Source organism: Physeter macrocephalus, chromosome 4 (genome assembly GCF_002837175.3).
Source record: "Physeter macrocephalus isolate SW-GA chromosome 4, ASM283717v5, whole genome shotgun sequence".
Classification (NCBI taxonomy): Eukaryota; Metazoa; Chordata; class Mammalia; order Artiodactyla; family Physeteridae; genus Physeter; species Physeter macrocephalus.
Window position 1 is genome coordinate 82,668,539 of NC_041217.1, and position 17,824 is coordinate 82,686,362.

At 35.5% G+C, this 17,824-nt stretch overlaps 2 protein-coding genes across 3 annotated transcripts in view; both read right to left on the reverse strand.

Moving 5' to 3' along the window:
* SYCP1 (synaptonemal complex protein 1) overlaps positions 1-12,473 on the reverse strand; it is a 159,383-nt gene extending 146,910 nt beyond the window's left edge. For both annotated transcript variants that reach the window (XM_024119880.2, XM_024119879.2), the window contains exons 1-7: positions 12,366-12,473; positions 11,161-11,245; positions 10,941-10,984; positions 10,710-10,766; positions 9,412-9,576; positions 8,622-8,689; positions 3,320-3,393 (exon numbers count right to left, since the gene is read on the reverse strand). In XM_024119880.2, coding sequence (XP_023975648.1) covers positions 3,320-3,393; positions 8,622-8,689; positions 9,412-9,576; positions 10,710-10,766; positions 10,941-10,984; positions 11,161-11,245; positions 12,366-12,473 — 601 coding nt within the window. The remainder of the gene's footprint in view (positions 1-3,319; positions 3,394-8,621; positions 8,690-9,411; positions 9,577-10,709; positions 10,767-10,940; positions 10,985-11,160; positions 11,246-12,365) is intronic.
* A 3,109-nt stretch (positions 12,474-15,582) lies between these two features.
* Positions 15,583-17,824, reverse strand: part of LOC102987744 (bile acid receptor-like) — a 10,806-nt gene continuing 8,564 nt past the window's right edge. The window contains exon 10 of the mRNA XM_024119759.2: positions 15,583-15,830. Coding sequence (XP_023975527.1) covers positions 15,583-15,830 — 248 coding nt within the window. The remainder of the gene's footprint in view (positions 15,831-17,824) is intronic.

A 17,824-nucleotide genomic window follows, 5' to 3' on the forward strand; every position in this document is an offset into this window, starting at 1 on the left:
ATGTTTGGAACAACTTGGGTATGTGAATCTATTTTTTTTCAACTGTACGTTTATGAGTTCTAAATATAGATCAGGTATTTCCAATAAAAATTTTACCATCTGAGGGCTTCCCTGGTGGCACAGTGGTTGAGAATCTGCCTGCCAATGCAAGGGACACGGGTTCGAGCCCTGGTCTGGGAAAATCCCACATGCCGCAGAGCAAGGAGGCCCGTGAGCCACAACTACTGAGCCTGCATGTCTGGAGCCTGTGCTCCTCAACAAGAGAGGGCGCGATAGTGAGAGGCCCGTGCACCGCGGCAAAGAGTGGCCCCCGCTCGCCTCAACTAGAGAAAGCCCTCGCACAGAAACAAAGACCCAACACAGCCAAATATAAATAAATAAATAAATAAATTATAGTCTCTCTAAAAACAAAAAAAAATTTTACCATCTGAAAGAAAAAAAACCTACCATGAGGTATCACCTCACACTGGTCAGAATGGCCATCAACAAAAAATCTAAAAACAGTAAATGCTGGAGAGGGTGTGCAGAAAAAGGAACCCTCCTACACTGTTGGTGGGAATGTAAATTGGTACAGCCACTATGGAAAACAGTATAGAGGTTCTTTACAAAACTAAAAATAGAGCTACCATATGATCCACCACTCCTGGGCATATATCCGGAGAAAACCATAATTCAAAAAGATACATGTACCCCAATGTTCACTGCAGCACTATTTACAATAGCCAGGACATGGAAGCAACCTAAATGTCTATCCACAGAAGAATGGATAAAGAAAATGTGATACATATATACAACAGAATATTACTCAGCCAGAAAAAAGAATGAAATAATGCCATTTGCAGCAACATGGTTGGACCTAGAGATTATCATACTGAGTGAAGTAAGTCAAACAGAGAAAGACAAATATCGTATGATATTGCTTATATGTGGAATCTAAAAAAAGGTACAAATGAACTTATCTACAAAACTGAAATAGAGTTACAGATGTAGAAAACAAACTTATGGTTACCAGGAGGTAAGGTGGGAGGAAGGGATAAAATGGGACATTGGGACTGACATATACAGACTACTATATATAAAATAGATAACTAATTAGGACCTACTACATAGCACAGGGAACTCTACTCAATACTCTGTAATGACCTATATGGGAAAAGAATCTAAAAAAGAGTGGATATATGTATATGTGTAACTGATTTACTTTGCTGTACACCTGAAACTAACACAACATTGTAAATCAAGTATACTCCAATAAAAATTTTAAAAAAAATAATAATAATAATAATAATAAATAAAAGATGTTTTAGGAAAAAAAGAATCTACATGTCACATCAAGATATACTCTTTAGGGGAATTCTGTGGTGGTCCAGTGGTTAGGACTCTGTGCTTTCACTGCCAAGCGCACAGGTTCAATCCCTGGCTGGAGAACTAAGATTCTGCAAGCCATGTGGCGTCGCCATAAATAAATAAATAAATAAATAAATAAACTGAAATATGAAAAAAAAAAGATATACTATTTAGTTCATTTAAGAGATCACCTAAAAATGTTTAAAAGGTTCTTCAAACCTCTCCCACCATCTGATATCTGACTTTGCTTAAAACTAAATGGAAGAAAGAACTAACAGCCTTGTCTCTCTAGCCCAGGTTACTTTCTACAATGCAGTCCATATACTATCTCTCTACCCCACCCATATACTTTTCACCACTTTTTATATTTAGACAGAAAAGTTAATCTTGCAAGTTGAATAAACAGGGTATCGTGGAAGAGCTGATAGTGGTGCAGTACATTCTGGAAGGTATATATAGTTGCAAAAGCAAAGTACTTTAGGCAGAGACCAAGAATAAAATAACTAGCAATACTGCATACTAGAAATAATAATAACGGCTAACATTTATTGAGCACTTTGCACTGTTCTAAGCATTTTATATTTATTAACTACTTTAATTCTCAAAACAACACTAAGAGGTACTTTATTAACTAATAAACAGAGGATCAGAGATTACATAAATTATTCAAATTATTCAAGGTCAAGCAGATAACAACTGAAAGTTCGAATTTGAGCACAGGGCTATCTATCTCTTCAGTCCAAGCTCTTAAGCTGTGTGGTATCAATTAAAATTTGAAAAATAGAGGCTATCCCGAAAAAGCAGGTAGACAGTACTTCCCAATAGATTCTTGGCAGAAACAAACAAACAACAAAGTAGACCTAGTGGCAGATTAATGACAAAGACAAAAACAATTATTTTTGAAAATCAGATTATGTTTTTCATCAAAATGAAAAAAATTCCTACTTTACAATTAACATCAAAATATACATAAAATAAAAACATGCACTTTCACATATATACCACAACCTTAACAGAATGTTTTAAAATAATGTTTCTTTAGAAGAAATTTGAGAATTCTATTTATAAATAAATACTACATTGCTATTCTTAAGCACTATGCTTTCAGCATAGCCCTCCATCAGTATTTTCTACTATGAACATGGCTATATATCATTCTTGATTCAATTTCCTGGTTGTTCCAAACAGAAGAGAAGGTTAGTCTCAAGATCACACTTTAACTGAAATGAGAATTAACCATAAATGCCAAGTAAATATATATCTTTTAAAATATATTATCTTTCAAAAAGCTTGAAGAACTTTTCAAAGCTCAAAGAACTGAGAATCTAGTTACTACTTATACAAAGAAATGGTATGAGACACATATAACTCGTTCAAATAAAAAATGGCTCCTGGGACTTCCCTGGTGGTCCAGTGGTTAAGAATCCACCTTCCAATGCAGGGGACACGGGTTCGATCTCTGGTCGGGAAACTAGGATCCCACCACAGGGCAACTAAGGCCATGCCACAACTACTGAGCCTGAATGCTCTAGAGCCCACGCACCACAACTAGAGAGCCCACGTACCTCAACTACTGAGCCCGCATGCTCTGGAGCCCACGCACCACAACTAGAGAGCCCACGTGCCACAACTAGACAGCCCGTGCACCACAACTATCTAGCCCGCGTGCTCTGGAGCCCGTGCGCCACAAGTAGAGAGAAGCCGCGTGCTGCAACAAAAAGACCCCACATGCCGCAACAAAAAGACACCACATGCAACAACCAAAAGACCTTGCATGCTGCAATGAAGATCCCACGTGCCACAACTACCACCCGACGCAGCCAAATAAATAAATAAAAATTAAAAAATTAAAAAAATATTTTTTAATTGGTTCCAAAAAATGAAAAGACAATTTGTTCCCCTCTTCACCCCCCCACCATTAAAGTAATAACAATAAATTGATAAAATCATATAAAATGAGAAAGATATTTACATTTCTTTGTCTTTTCAGCAGATCTGGCACAAGTTTCTTTGAGTAGATTACATAAATGCCTTGTAGCATTATTCCTGAAACAGAGGAAAGAGTTTGCATAAGTGTAATCTATCTCAAAGCAAACTCATATATAAAAATTATGAAACATTACTGTTACAATTTTAAAGAAATTCTTAAAACATCATAATATTTAATATATATCACATTATTGTTCATAAATGACTATATGAAGGAAAAATTGGTTGGCTGTACTATTAGCAAAGATGATTTAATAACTGCCTCCTTTTAAAGTGAAAAGCTCCTTAAAAAGTTTCTACCCAAGTAGCTTTCAATAACCTTTATTAAACAGTTCCAGATTCACCTAAGAATTAAAATGAGATGAGAGGATTTGGATTTTCATTACTAATAACCCCAGAAATATTCTAGCTACCTTACCTTCAAAACATAAAATAAGTAATTTTCTGAAGAGTCATTAATTATGTGAATAAGACCTCTGATCATCTCACAGATGCAGAAAAAGCTTTTGACAAAATTCAAAATCCATTTATGATAAAAATTCTCAACAGAGTGGGTACAGAGGGAACCTACATCAACATAATAAAAGCCATATATAACAAGCCCACAGCTAACATCATACTCAACCCTGAAAAGCTGAGTTTGTCCTCTAAGATCAGGAATAAGACAAGGATGCCCATTCTTGCCACTGATATTCAACATAGTATTGGAAGTCCTAGCCACAGCAATAGACAAGAAAATAAAAGGCACTTGAATCAGAAATAACAAAGTAAAACTGTCACTATTTGCAGATGACATGTTATTATATATAGAAAACCCTAAAGCCTCCACTGAAAAATTGTTAGAACTAATAAACAAATTCAGTAAAGTTACAGGATACAAAACCAACATACAAAAATCAGTTGTATTTCTGTACACTAATAACGAACTATCACAAGAGAAAATAAGAATATAATTCCATTTACAATTGCATCAAAAAGAATAACACGCTTAGGAATAAATTTAACCAAGGAGGTAAAAGACCTGCACACTGAAAAATATAACACACTGATGAAAGAAATTGAAGACACAAATAAATGGAAAAATCTTCTGTGTCCATGAATTAGAAGAATTAATATTGTTAAAATGTCCACACGACCTAAATGGAGTCTGGTACCAATTCCAAATTTGAAAGGGGGTTCCCCACACCAACAAGCAATTCTGAGCACCACAGCCGAGTGTCCTACAATTCAATTCTGACACCATCTACCTGGAGACAGCATCAGACTTCATAAGTTAAGGGTTCAGTCCTATAAGACTGCTACCCTCCCCTTATCCCACCAACTTCAGATGCTAGTTGCAAGCCCAGGTTGTTACCTGTGGTTCTGTCCAACTGGCTATAAATCAGAGGTTCACATGACCTCCTCCTTGGGTTCTATTAATTTGCTAGAATGACTCAGAGAACTCAGAGAAACAATTTACTTACTAGAGTACTGGTTTATCATAAAAGGATATAACTCAGGAACAGCCAAGTGGGAAAGATGCACAGGGCAACGTATGAGGAAAGGGTGAGAATCTTTCATGCTCTTTCCGAGCTCATCATTCTCCCCAAATCTCCACATGTTCACCAACTAGGAACCTCTCGAACCCTGACCTCTCAGGTTTTTAGAGAGGCTTCATTAGATAGTCATGACTGATTAAATCTTTAGCCATTGGCAACTGATTCAACCTCCAGGTCCTCGCCTGTCCCCAGAGGTTGGAAGCTCCAATCCTCTAACCACTTGGTTGGCTCTCCAGGCAACTGGCCCCTATCCTTAGGGGGGATCCAAAAGTCACCTCATTATCATAACAAGACACCCTTTCACTCTCAACATTTAGGAAATTCCAAGGGTTTGAGGAGTTGTGAGTCAGGAAAGATGGAAGAAAACTAAATATATATGTGAAATATATTTTGGTCATCTGAATGACCAAATATATATTTTTTCTTATAAATCACAATACCACACTACTGAAAGCAATCTACAAATTAAATGCAATCCCACTCAAATTTCCAATGGCATTTTTCACAGAAACAGAACAAACAATACCAAAATTTGTATGGCATCACCAAAAACCCCAATTAGCCAAAGTAATCTTAAGAAAGGAGACCAAAGCTGGAGGCATCACACGTCCTGATTTGAAACTACATTATAAAGCTATAGTAATCAAAATGGTATGGTACTGGCATAAAAACAGACACATAAATCGATGGAACAGAATAGACAGCCCAGAAATAAACCCACAGATATACGGTCAATTAATTCAGAACGAAGAAACCAAAAACATATAGAATGGGGAAAGGACAGTCTCTTCAATACATGCAAAAGAACAAAACTGGACCACTACCTTACACCATATACAAAAATAAAGTCAAAAGGGATCAAAGACTTGAACCTAAGATCTGAAATAATAAAACTCCTAGAAGAAAACATAGGCAATAAGTTCCTTGACATAGGTGATGATTTTCTGGATTTAACACCAAAAGCAAAGGTAACAAAAGGAAAAATAAACAAGTGGGCTACATCAAATTAAAAAGCTCTGCACAGCAAAGGAAACCATAAACAAAATTAAAAGTCAACCTACTAAATGAGAGAAAATATTTGCAAATCATATATCTGATAAGGGGTTAATATCCAAAGTATATAAAGAAGTCATGGAACTCAATAGTAAAAAACAATCTGATTTTAATGTGGGCAGAGGATCTGGACAGAGATTTTTCCAGAGAAGACATAAAGATGGTCAACAGGTACATGAAAAGGTGCCCAACATCACTAACCCCCAGGGAAATGCAAATCAAAATCACAATGAGGGTTTCCCTGGTGGCGCAGTGGTTGAGAGTCCGCCTGCCGATGCAGGGGATACGGGTTCGTGCCCCGGTCCGGGAAGATCCCACATGCCGCAGAGCGGCTAGGCCCGTGAGCCATGGCTGCTGAGCCTGCGTGTCCAGAGCCTGTGCTCCGCAATGGGAGAGGCCACAACCATGAGAGGCCCGCGTACCGCAAAAAAAAAAAAAAAAAAAAAAAAAAAAATCACAATTAGCTACTACCTCACATCTATTAGAATGACTATTATTAAAAAGATGAGATAACAAGTGTTGGTGAGGATGTGGAGAAAAGGGAACCCTTTGTGCACTACTGGTGGGAATATAAATTGGTTCAGCCACTATGAAAAACAGTTTGGTGGTTCCTCAAAAAATTAAAAATAAAACCATATGATCTAGTAATTCTACTTCTTGGGATTTATCCAAAGGAAACAAGAATACTAACTTGAAAAGGTATATGCATCCCCATGTTCAATGCAGCATTATTTACAACAGTCAAGACATGGAAACAACCTAACTATCAACGGATAAATAAAGTGTGGAATATATATACGGCCATAAAAATGAAGGAAATCCTGTCATTTACAACATTATGAATGGAACTTGAGAGCATTATGCTATATGAAATAACTCAGACAAAGAAAGACAAATACCATATGGTCTCATTTATATGTGAAATCTTAAAAAAAAAAATTAAAAACAAACTTATAGATACAGACAACAGATTGACGGTTGCCAGAGACAGAGGTGGGAGGTGGGCAAAATGAGTGAAGGGAGTTAAAAGATACAGACTTCCAGTCATAAAATAAATCCCGGGGATGTAATATACTGTATGATGAATATAGTTAGTAATATTGTATATTTGAAAGTTGCTAAGAGAGTAGATCTTGAGGATTCTTGTCAAAACAAAAAATCTGTAATTATATGTGGTAATGGATATTAACTAGACTTATTGTGGTGATCATTTTGCAATATATACATATATCAATCATTACATTGTACACTTAAAAATAATATAATGTTATATGTCAATTATATCTCAACCAAAAAAATTTTAAAGGTCAATATAATGTAGTCATATCTTCCAAATCTTATTAAATGGTATTGAAAGTTAAAAAAAAAAATGACCTCTGGGTGTCTTGAAGTTGCTAACATATACACCAGTTTAAATTTTCCAATGTATAATTTTTCTGCAGAAATGAATTGTTACAGATTAACATTTTATAATAATTTTTAAGTCTAAATATTAGTTTAATGAAGCGCAAAAGCTGTAATATTACATAAACTACATCCTTCAACATTTTCAATAATCTAATAAATGAAAAGGTTAAGAAGTCACTGAAATCAAAGGTGGTTTTGTTTTGTTTTCAAAGCCTGTGACTATTCTCTCCCACAAATCAGTAGTTCTCAAAGTATGATCCTTGCACCAGCAGCATCCACATCACTTGTTAGAAGTACAAATTCTTAAGTCTACTCCACTGAATCAGAAACTCTGGCAGGGGAGGAGAGGCCAACGGCATGTGTTTTAACAAGCTCTGCAGGTAATTCTGAAGCTTGCTAAAGTTTAAGAACCACTGTTCTAGAGAGAGGAGCTTTTTATTGTTACTGGTTTTGTAAAATCAAAACAAGTAACTACAAACCTAATTCTTGGACTTCCCTGGTGGCACAGTGGTTAAGAATCTGCCTGCCAATGCAGGTAACACGGGTTGGAGCCCTGGTCCGGGAAAATCCCACATGCTGTGGAGCAACTAAGCCTGTGTGCCACAACTACTGAGCCTGCGCTCTAGAACCCGCAAGCCACAACTACTGAAGCCTGTGCGCCTAGAGCCCATGCTCTGCAACAAGAGAAGCCGCTGCAATGAGAAGCCTGCGCACCGCAACCAAGAGTAGCCCCCGCTCACCGCAACTAGAGAAAGCCTGCACGCAGCAACGAAGACCCAACACAGCCAAAATTAAATAAATAAAATAAATTAATTAATTTTAAAAAAAGGATGATACTAAAGTTTTAAGCCAAAGTTAATGGAAGAATGATTGGGCCACTGGCAAAAACAGGAATTTGACAGTGAGAATTAGCTTGGAACTAAGTTGAGCCCTCTTCTGCAAGGGTTTCACCTAAAACAATAGTCAAACAAAAAGGTATACAATATACATAGGCAGTTGTAGATATAGGATTATCAGGTACCTTTTTCAACACTAAGTAATGGCTTCCCCTGCCCGTCATTTTAAAAAGTGAGAAGTTATTAGTCAGTGACCACAGTTTGCCAAATGCAAGAATGTAAAATAGGTATGTCTTCCTTTTCTCCACAGCACCCAGATAGAATTCTATATATCAATTAATATTATACAACAGAAAGAGCTCATTCAATTGTTGGAAATTATTTTAATAATTAGTTTGGAATAAAAAATAAATTTGTAAAAGACAAATTAAATCATTAAATTATTACTTACTCTTTTATTAAATCTTTATTTTCTTGAATTCCTTCTTCTAATTTCAAACTTACTTTTTCATTTTCAAACTAATTTACAAGACAGAAGAACAGTTCATCACATTTTACTTAGCAAAATAAACATGAGTATATTCACTAAGCAGCATTTCTTTGCTAACATGCTATGATGGTCTGTAAGAATTATTTTCTTTGAACACAAAAAAGAACTTTTTTGTCACACTTATGGATATCCTATAAGAATATGGGTCTCACTTTCATCAGTCTAAAATTAGGTTTGCTGAATTATCTCCAAAATGTATCCAACAATATTTTAATGTGATATTATCTTCCCTAAACATTTTGAAATGTTTTATCTTTCTCCTAACCCAATGTTGCATTTTCTCAAAATTTGTCTTTCACTATGCCATAAAATTGAAGCAAAACAGTTTCAAATTTAAAGTTTTATCTACAATGTCATTTTCTAATATAATAAAAAAGACATATCAAACAAAACATCATCAGTAACAGGAACTAATAAAAATTAAAATTCTATAATTAGAATCATTAAATCAATCTTTATCTAAAGTAAATTACTATTTCCCTAGTCATTTGCATTAAGTTTCGTGCAGCCTGTCTTCTGCTCATCCTAAAGTTGAAATGCAACTAATATTAATGAAACGTCAAAAAACACCATTCTTAAAATCCACATCACAGAAACAAGATAAACCCAACTTACTCTGAAATAATACTCTAGTTTTAATAGTATTATAAGATTTACTATACTATATTTTCAATTACAAATTTCATTATACCTGTAGTTCTTGAATGGCTTTCCGCTGTGCTTCAATTATTTTTCTATTTTCTTGTAACTTGTTTTCTTTCTGCTTCAGTTCAGATTCTACACTCACTTTCCACTTCTTGATCTTTTCAGCCTCCTTATACAGTTTTGAATATAGTCTGCTCATTGGCTCTGAATTCTATTATAAAACAGGTTTTCAAAGACTGTTAATAGTTCAAAATTTTAGTATAACCAAACTACAGCTGCCTATTGAAAATATCCATGAGTATCTTAATAGTTGAGACCAAACCTCTCCTCAATTTATGCCCTAATACCATGCTGAAAGCTATATTAACTTTTTTCTAACTACTAAGGCAATATTAGCTACTTCACTAAGGTTACTGGTCACCTGACTAAGTTATTCCTTGATGAATAAAATCAAATAACTTCAAAATGTGCCTAAGCCAGAAGTTAGAAATCTTTAAGTCAATGAGAGAATCTGGCTGGTTAAAAGCTAAACTAAATCACTCTACATGAAATGTGTCAATTTTAGCAATGGTCTTGAAATATTTTGGTTATACAAACAGCTTAAGGATTAACCAAAGGATATGACGTTTAAGGTACAATGACAAGAAAAATAATAGTGAACACAAGATCTTTCATTTAGCCTGAGGTTTTATTTGGATTTTATTTGGATTTCCTGCATCATCCCTTTCCACATTATAAGGTAAATGTCAGAGTTTTCTTTTTTTTTTTAATCATGCTATTTTCTCCTTGCTGATAGCTCTGTTATCAAAATATATGAATAAATTCCGTATTTCTAAACTTGTGATACCATAATCCCAGCAACAAACAAATAGCACTTTACCAGGCCATGGAATTTCTCTTTGTTTTAAAGACATCTATGTGCCATAAGAAAGAATGATTTTTATAACTAAAATCAAAAGTACAGTATATCCTACAAATTCCTTAGACAATAAACCAGCCAAACAATCATACCTATTAATTCAAGAATTGTTTGTAAAATACTGGCTTAATTCTCAACCTTTTCACACATTGCATTCATCTCCCCTTTTCTATTCTTGACGTTTATGGTTTAAAGTTAAATTGCCCCTTAAGAATTCATGCTTTTATAACTCAGGAAAATACAGAGGCCTAGTGTTTCAGCAAATTCAAAAGAAAAGCAAAGTGGTGAAAAGGTTTTAAAGAATATAACTTAAAACCTTAACTAAATATTAATCCTTTTGAAGCTTCAAAAGAAAGATAAATACAAGTAATAATAAATGATACTCCAATTACAAGAAATTTAATATGGACGGGAAATCTTCTGACCTCAAAATCAGAGTCTTTTAGTCCCTCCTGGTAATGACAACTGTCAGAATTATCAACCTAAAAAATGAATAAATTTTTCCTATGAGAAAATATTTCTGATAATAGTTTCCAAATAGCAGCAATTAAATACTGAAGACTAGTAATCCAACAACTAAAGATTTTTTTCTCTTTTTCAAGCAAGCAATTCAATATCTAAACAGGTTATATCTATATACACCATACTTAACTGACCTGTTCAAGCATGGGCAAAAAGTCAACTTTTTGTAAAGCAGGATCTGCAAGATAAAAGACAACTGAAATTAAATATGCCAACGTCCTGTTTTATATATTAAGTATTATATCTAGCTTTAATGTCAAGGCTATCAATATAATACTCTTATTTGATATCTAGCAATGTGTATTTTAAAAATGCTTCTATGTAAGGTGATACTTTGCTTTTCTAGTCTCCTACCTGAATCAATGTTTTTCCCATTTTTTGAGAGATTAGTCATTGCAAATGGAAAACCAAAATCATCTTCAACACATTTGTTGAAACCCTAGAAACACAAAGAAGTTCTTAAACACACTGTCCCATACCACTCTAATAACTAGCAGTGTAATATGTAATTACATATACAGTATACATCTGCTTTAAAAAGTGACTATAATTGTAAATCCTTTCATGTATAGAGTGTTAAAAATATCAAATGATTTTGCTCTGTAAACAAAGCAAAAATTTTTAATTTTCACTTATAAGAGAAAGGTAAACTAAAATTACATGATACATGCTTTGTAAGTACTCGGGAATAATTTTAGTGATTTTAATTAGTAGCTTAGAATATTGGTTTTCTTCAATTTCATTATGATCTTTCCCCTGGTAGAATTGAGAATTTTCTTCACTGAATAGCATTTTAATGTTATACTCTTTGGCTATAGAGACATAAGAATTTTTCTACAACATAGAAAATTAAAATATTCATTGCTTCATCCTATTTCCAACATAAAGTTCCACGTAAGAAATTTATTTTTTTAATGTAATTTTTTTTTTTTTTTGGCCGCACTGTGCATAATGCGGGTTCTTAGTTCCCTGACCAGGGATTGAACGCATGCCCCCTGCAGTGAAAGTGCGGAGTCTTAACCACTGGACCGCCAGGGAAGTCCCCACATAAGAAATTTAAATAAATTTATAAAAAAAGCTCTATTCCTCCTTTCCAATAAGAACCTACTACACGTACGAATTTCCCTTTTATCCTGTCAACCCAGAAGCTCAGTGTCAAATTTTAACCTCAAACACTGATTTTTACCAGTGCTTCAATTATTTAGGTATTTACCTCAACATATTTGTCCAAATTTTCTTAATTTTCCTTGATCCTAATATTCTTCTAATTTATATTTTACTATTTCATTGTATATGTTCACAAGTTGCCTTAAATCTTTTAAAGAAAGAGAATTAAAATAAGCAGGTCCCCTTATGTATGCAGAATTCCAAAGCACCAGTGATTATTTCTTTAAATGAATGATGCCTAAACACATTAAGTGTGCTCATTATTCATTCAAAGCAATGCTATTCAAAATTCTTGGGTAAATCAGACCATATTTACTGAAAAAAATTATAAGATATCACCAGTAAGAAAGTTCACTTTGCCTCATTTACCTAATGAGTAAATGCAAATTTACCTTGAAGAAATTAGAATCTCCTCCCAAAGTCTGAGGTTTCACTGCAGATACTTGACTGCTACTTAATCTCGGTGGTACAAACAATTTAAAGGGCTTCTGCTTTTCCATTTTCTCTTCCAGCCGTAATTATCTCTTGCTCAAGATGGGGGAGAAAGTGTTTTACATTGTTTCATTAATGCACTACTTATTCTATAATAAATGGGTATATAAAGGAATGCGTGAAACATTTGCTACCATGGAAGCCTACAGTGTCCCTTACTGCCGCGGTGTTCAAAGCAGAAACATCCCCTATTTGTCCCCACCACCAATGGCCACGCTGGCGACGTCGATGGATAATCGAGAAACTCGAACTAGGCATCATCGCCAGGACAGCCTGAGAAGAAGCCCGTTACCTCCACAAGCCCTGTTAAATTGCATCACCTCGCCAGGAAGAACTAGTTGAGGTGCTTAGACGACTACGGAGAAGGCGCCGGGGGCTGCCTGCGTGAGGGAGGGCCAGTAACAAAACGTCGCCCAGCTCAGGGAGGGAATTCGGCACACCTGCCCTTACCTTTAAAAAACTAGCGGGAAACCGCGGGCTCGGTGCTCACGCGAACCGCCACCTGCTGTCTATTAGGGCAGCAGAAAGAACCAACACGAACTTTTGCCTCCGAACCTCGGAAAAGGCGGGAAATCGCTCCAGCCCAGCGGCCAGGAGGGAGGTGCAGGGCGGTTACCGGGCGGTTTAACGGCTAAATAACGGTCGGCGGCCTCCATTGGCCGGGGGCGCAAGACCTACATATCGCGAGACTTCCCGTTACCTTAGTAGCAATTCTTCCCTGGATACTTTTTCTCCTTAGAATTGGCCTTCTTTAATCTTCTCCTATTGTTAAAGAATGTGAGGAAAACTATCAGGTGCTGTGATAGAATGGAGCTGAGAGTGAAAAATCTATTTCTGTCCTCTAAGAAGAGCTCACAGTCTTAGGGAAGAAACAAGTGCAAACATAATTATAACCCCCTGTAATCATTTAATGGTAGTAATTTTCTAAGGGTTGTTTGGACACTTAGAAAGGGACAGTGGCCTTTACAGTGGCTTGGGAGTCAGGAGAGAGCTTCACGGATGTGGTACACTTTTGTTACTGCTTCCGTAGAAAACTGAAGGGTGAATAGAGCGTTGGCTAGATAGTGAATGCGGGAAGGGGTGTTCCCGGCTGAGGGACGGTAGGCAAAGGCGCTGGAGTCGTGAGAGAGATGAGTCCAAGAGTGAGTGACTCCAGGCAATGCGGTGTAGGTGTGTGAGGATGCAAATGGAAAATGATGAGACTGGAGACTTAGCAGATGTGAAGGCCTCTCGAAGGCTTTTGGATTTTAGCCTTTATGGATGGGAATCTTGAGGAAGTTTGAGCGGAAAAGGGGGCATGATCAAGTTCAGAAGAAAATTTGTAGTATGAAAAATGGTTTAGGTTTATGAGACTGGAGTTAGGGAGCCAGTTTTAACAGCCTGGGTGAGTAAGGTATGAGACCTGAGCTATGACAGTGCCAGTAAAGATGAAGAAAATGTGTCAAATGTAAAAGATATTTAGGAAGAAAAATTAATAGGATTTGATGGCTTTTTTAAAGTGAGCAGCAAAAGAGAGAAGTCTAAGATGACTGCCTGGTTTCAGACTTGGGCTACTAGACACAATAACTATTGTGGGTGCTAGGTACCTAGGTTTGAGCAATAAGACAATGAGTTCTGTTTTCAACATATTGACTTTGTTTTCTAACTTTCTCCATGTACTACAATATAATTGATGCTTTTCCAAAGGACTTTAGTAATATTTTTAAGTAACTCATTTTGTTTTGTATAAATTTAACCTATCAGATGGAACAGTTTCTGATAAAATTACATTTTGAGCTAGAAAGGATGATCCAGTGTAAGGCTTTCATTTTACATGAAACAGTCTAGATACACTAAAAAAGATAAAATACTCCCTTCAAGAGATGATACCAAGAATAAATGCCCAAGATAACCCCTGGGGGGAATAATTGATACATTTAATTAATATATTTTATAAGTTGAGGGTATAAATTCAATATTCCAATTTTTTTAAGTTTTACAACAGTGAAATATTCAACTATGGTATTTTTTCTGTATTGAAAACAAAATGCTATTCCTAGTATTAAATTAACTTAAAACACAGTATTTTATTTAATCAGATCCAGTCTTTCAAAACAATTGTGCTTCCATAGAATTTCTCACTTTCATGTATTTTACATGAAAAATTTTTAACGTTAATCTTATCCTTACAAGGATTAAAATATTTGTGGTAAGATTTCAGGTTTTAAGAACTTTATTTTTTCTGCAAAAGGTGTTGGCAAAAATGTCAAAATATTGTCTACCAGAATGAGCATTAAATCGTGCTGAATTTCCCAATGTATGTTAACATATTTTGTCATTTTAATTTTTTCAGTATCTTGCCATGACAAAATTTTTAATTGGGGCTTATAAAAGATCTCTTTTTTAAAGACATTAAGGGACTTCCCAGGCGGTCCAGTGATTAAGACTTCAACTTCCAATGCAGGGGCTGCGGGTTTGATCACCGGTCGGGAAGCTAAGATCCCACATGCCTCGGGGCCAAAAAACCAAAAAAACATAAAACACAAGCAATATTGTAACAAACTCAATAAAAACTTTAAAAATGGTCCACATCAAAAAAAAAAAAAAACTTTAAAAAAAGACATTAAGAAAAAGTAAGAGTTGAACGAAGCTTTGTTCCTCTTTAATAATTTATAAAATGCTATAACAGAAATAAGTTTAAAATGTTAGTTCCTTATCCATCAATCTAGCCTTAAAGAGGTTCACAACTGCTTTTATTCTGATTACAACTGTTTCCACTAAATAATCTCTTTTATGTCTTCAAATAATCTATATATTTTCATTCAATTTTCTACTAAATGAAAAAAAGGAGAGTTTCTTCAGGTAAGAACTCTATTTAGTACTACTCCTTTCTGAACGAACCATGCAGTAACAATAACCATTGCTTCTTTGGGGACGAATCTTGAAAAGAATACTAGATGTCCCTCTAGTGGTGGCCCTATATTCCACAAAATTTGATGAGCCCTTGATGATGTCCATTTTATGGCGATATATTCGTAACAGCAATTCTGTTCATGTTTTTCAAATCAGTATCCTGTGATCATAGCGTAAACAATCTAGATTTAGGAAGTTTAAGACAAACCACAACATTCTAAAATTTCAGCAAAGTGAATACAAATTCCATTTCTCAGAGAGTAAACTAGCCAATTTGGAGTCCTTTGTTTTCCAAATGCTAAGTATTTCTGAGTAGTTGTGATTCAGTGTTCTCAGTTCAGTGAGCCTCCCTATGAGACGAGCAAAATGCTGTGGGTCTTCTGGATGATAAATTTTTGAATATTTGTACAAAATTTGTAAAACTGGTTCTTGTAAATTTTCCACATGTTGCTTATTTTTAACGCATGGACGATCTGAAAAACATTATCCCATATATCTTAATGAATATTGGAAAATGGTAGAAGATAATGAATTAATTTAAAAGAATACAGTTTTAAATAATAAAAATAGCAAATATTTACTGAACTTTTAATATATGCCAGATTTTATGCCAGGTAACTTGCTTCTATGCAATGTTTTATTTAATCTTCATAATACTCTATGAAGAGTATTTCTTAATGATCAAACAGCATTCACTCATCCAGTCATTGTGCTGGAGATACAGCAGTGAACAGAGACTAAATTTCCTGCCCTCATTGAGCTTATTTTTGGGGTCTGGGAGGAGTAGGGGAGGAAAGAGACATATACACATTTTTTAAATAAAAATATATGACAACAATAAGCGAGAGTACAGGATAAGAATGGGGGGACAGTAGCTATTTTTAAAAGGGTAATCAGAGATAAGATGACATTTAGCAGAGATCCAGGATGGTGAAGAGGGAGCCATGAAACTATCTAGGAAAGAGCTTTCCAAGCAGAAGATTTGTCAAGTACAGTAGAAGCTGTGGAAGGAGTCTGATTGAAATTTACAGGCAACATATGCATCAGAAGCAGTGTGGCTGTGGTGGTGTGAGCAAAAGGAATAGTAATAGACACTGATAGAAAGAACTTTGGCTTTAAACTGTGTAAAATAGAAAGCCATTATAGGGTTATGAGCAGAGGAATGACATAATCTGGCTTATGTTGTCAAAGAATCACTCTGGCCACTGTATAAAGAATAGACCCTAGGGAGGCAAGGGCAGAAACAGGAAAGTGAGTTAGTTTTATTAGGATGGCAGGGACAGAGACAGTAAGAAGTGGTTGAGTTCTGGATCTATTTTGAGGCTATAGCCAACAAGACTTGTTGCATATTTGAAAATGGGTATAAGAGAAAAAGAAGTGAAGGATGACTTCAAGAATTTTGGCTTATACAACTTGAAGGATGGAGATGCCATTTAGTAGAGATGGAGGAAGAATATAGGAGAATCAGGGGGCAATCAGGAGTTCACATTCAGACATGTTAAATTTTATATGCCTACTAAACATTCAAATTGAAATCTTGAGTAGGCTATTTAATGGAGTTTAGGGTAGCAGTCCAGGTTGGTATATAATTTGGGAGTTGTCAGCCTCTGGATGACATTTAAAGCCATGAGATAGGATGAAATTTCAAAGGAAGTGCACATAGGAAAAAAGAGAACTGAGTCCTGGGACATTTTAACATTTATCAGTGTGGGAAATGAGGGGGAATTAACAAAGGAGATAGAAAGAGCAGCAACTGAGGAGGAAAACCAAGAGAGTGAAATGTCCTGGAAATCAAGTGGAAAAAAAATCATGTCAAGGAGGGAGTGATCAACTGAAGCCAAATGTTAAGTGTTCTAAGAAAGAGGGAGTGATCTGCTCTGTCAAATGTTGCTCACGAGTCAAGTAAGATGAAGACTAAGAATTGACCACTGGAATCTGCAATGCCAAATTACTGAAGATTTTGATAAGTTATGGTGGAAGGGAAAGGAGGGGACAAAATCTGACTGTACTGGGTTCAGAAGTAAATGACAAGAGAGAAATGGAGGCAGGAGTATAGACAACTCTTAAATTTTTTTTTTTTTTTTTTTTTTTGCTATAATGTAGAACAGAGAAATAGGAGAATAGCTGAAAGGGGATTTGAGGTAAGGGCAGACACTATAAAACTCTTAGAGGAAAACATAGGCAGAACACTGTGACATAAATCACAGCAAGATCCTTTTTGACCCACCTCCTAGAGAAATGGAAATAAAAACAAAAATAAACAAATGGGACCTAATGAAACTTCAAAGTTTTGCACAGCAAAGGAAACCATAAACACGATGAAAAGACAACCCTCAGAATGACAGAAAATATTTGCAAATGAAGCAACTGATGAAGGATTAATCTCCAAAATATACAAGCAGCTCATGCAGCTCAATAACGAAAAAACAAACAACCCAATCCAAAAAAGGGCAGAAGACCTAAATAG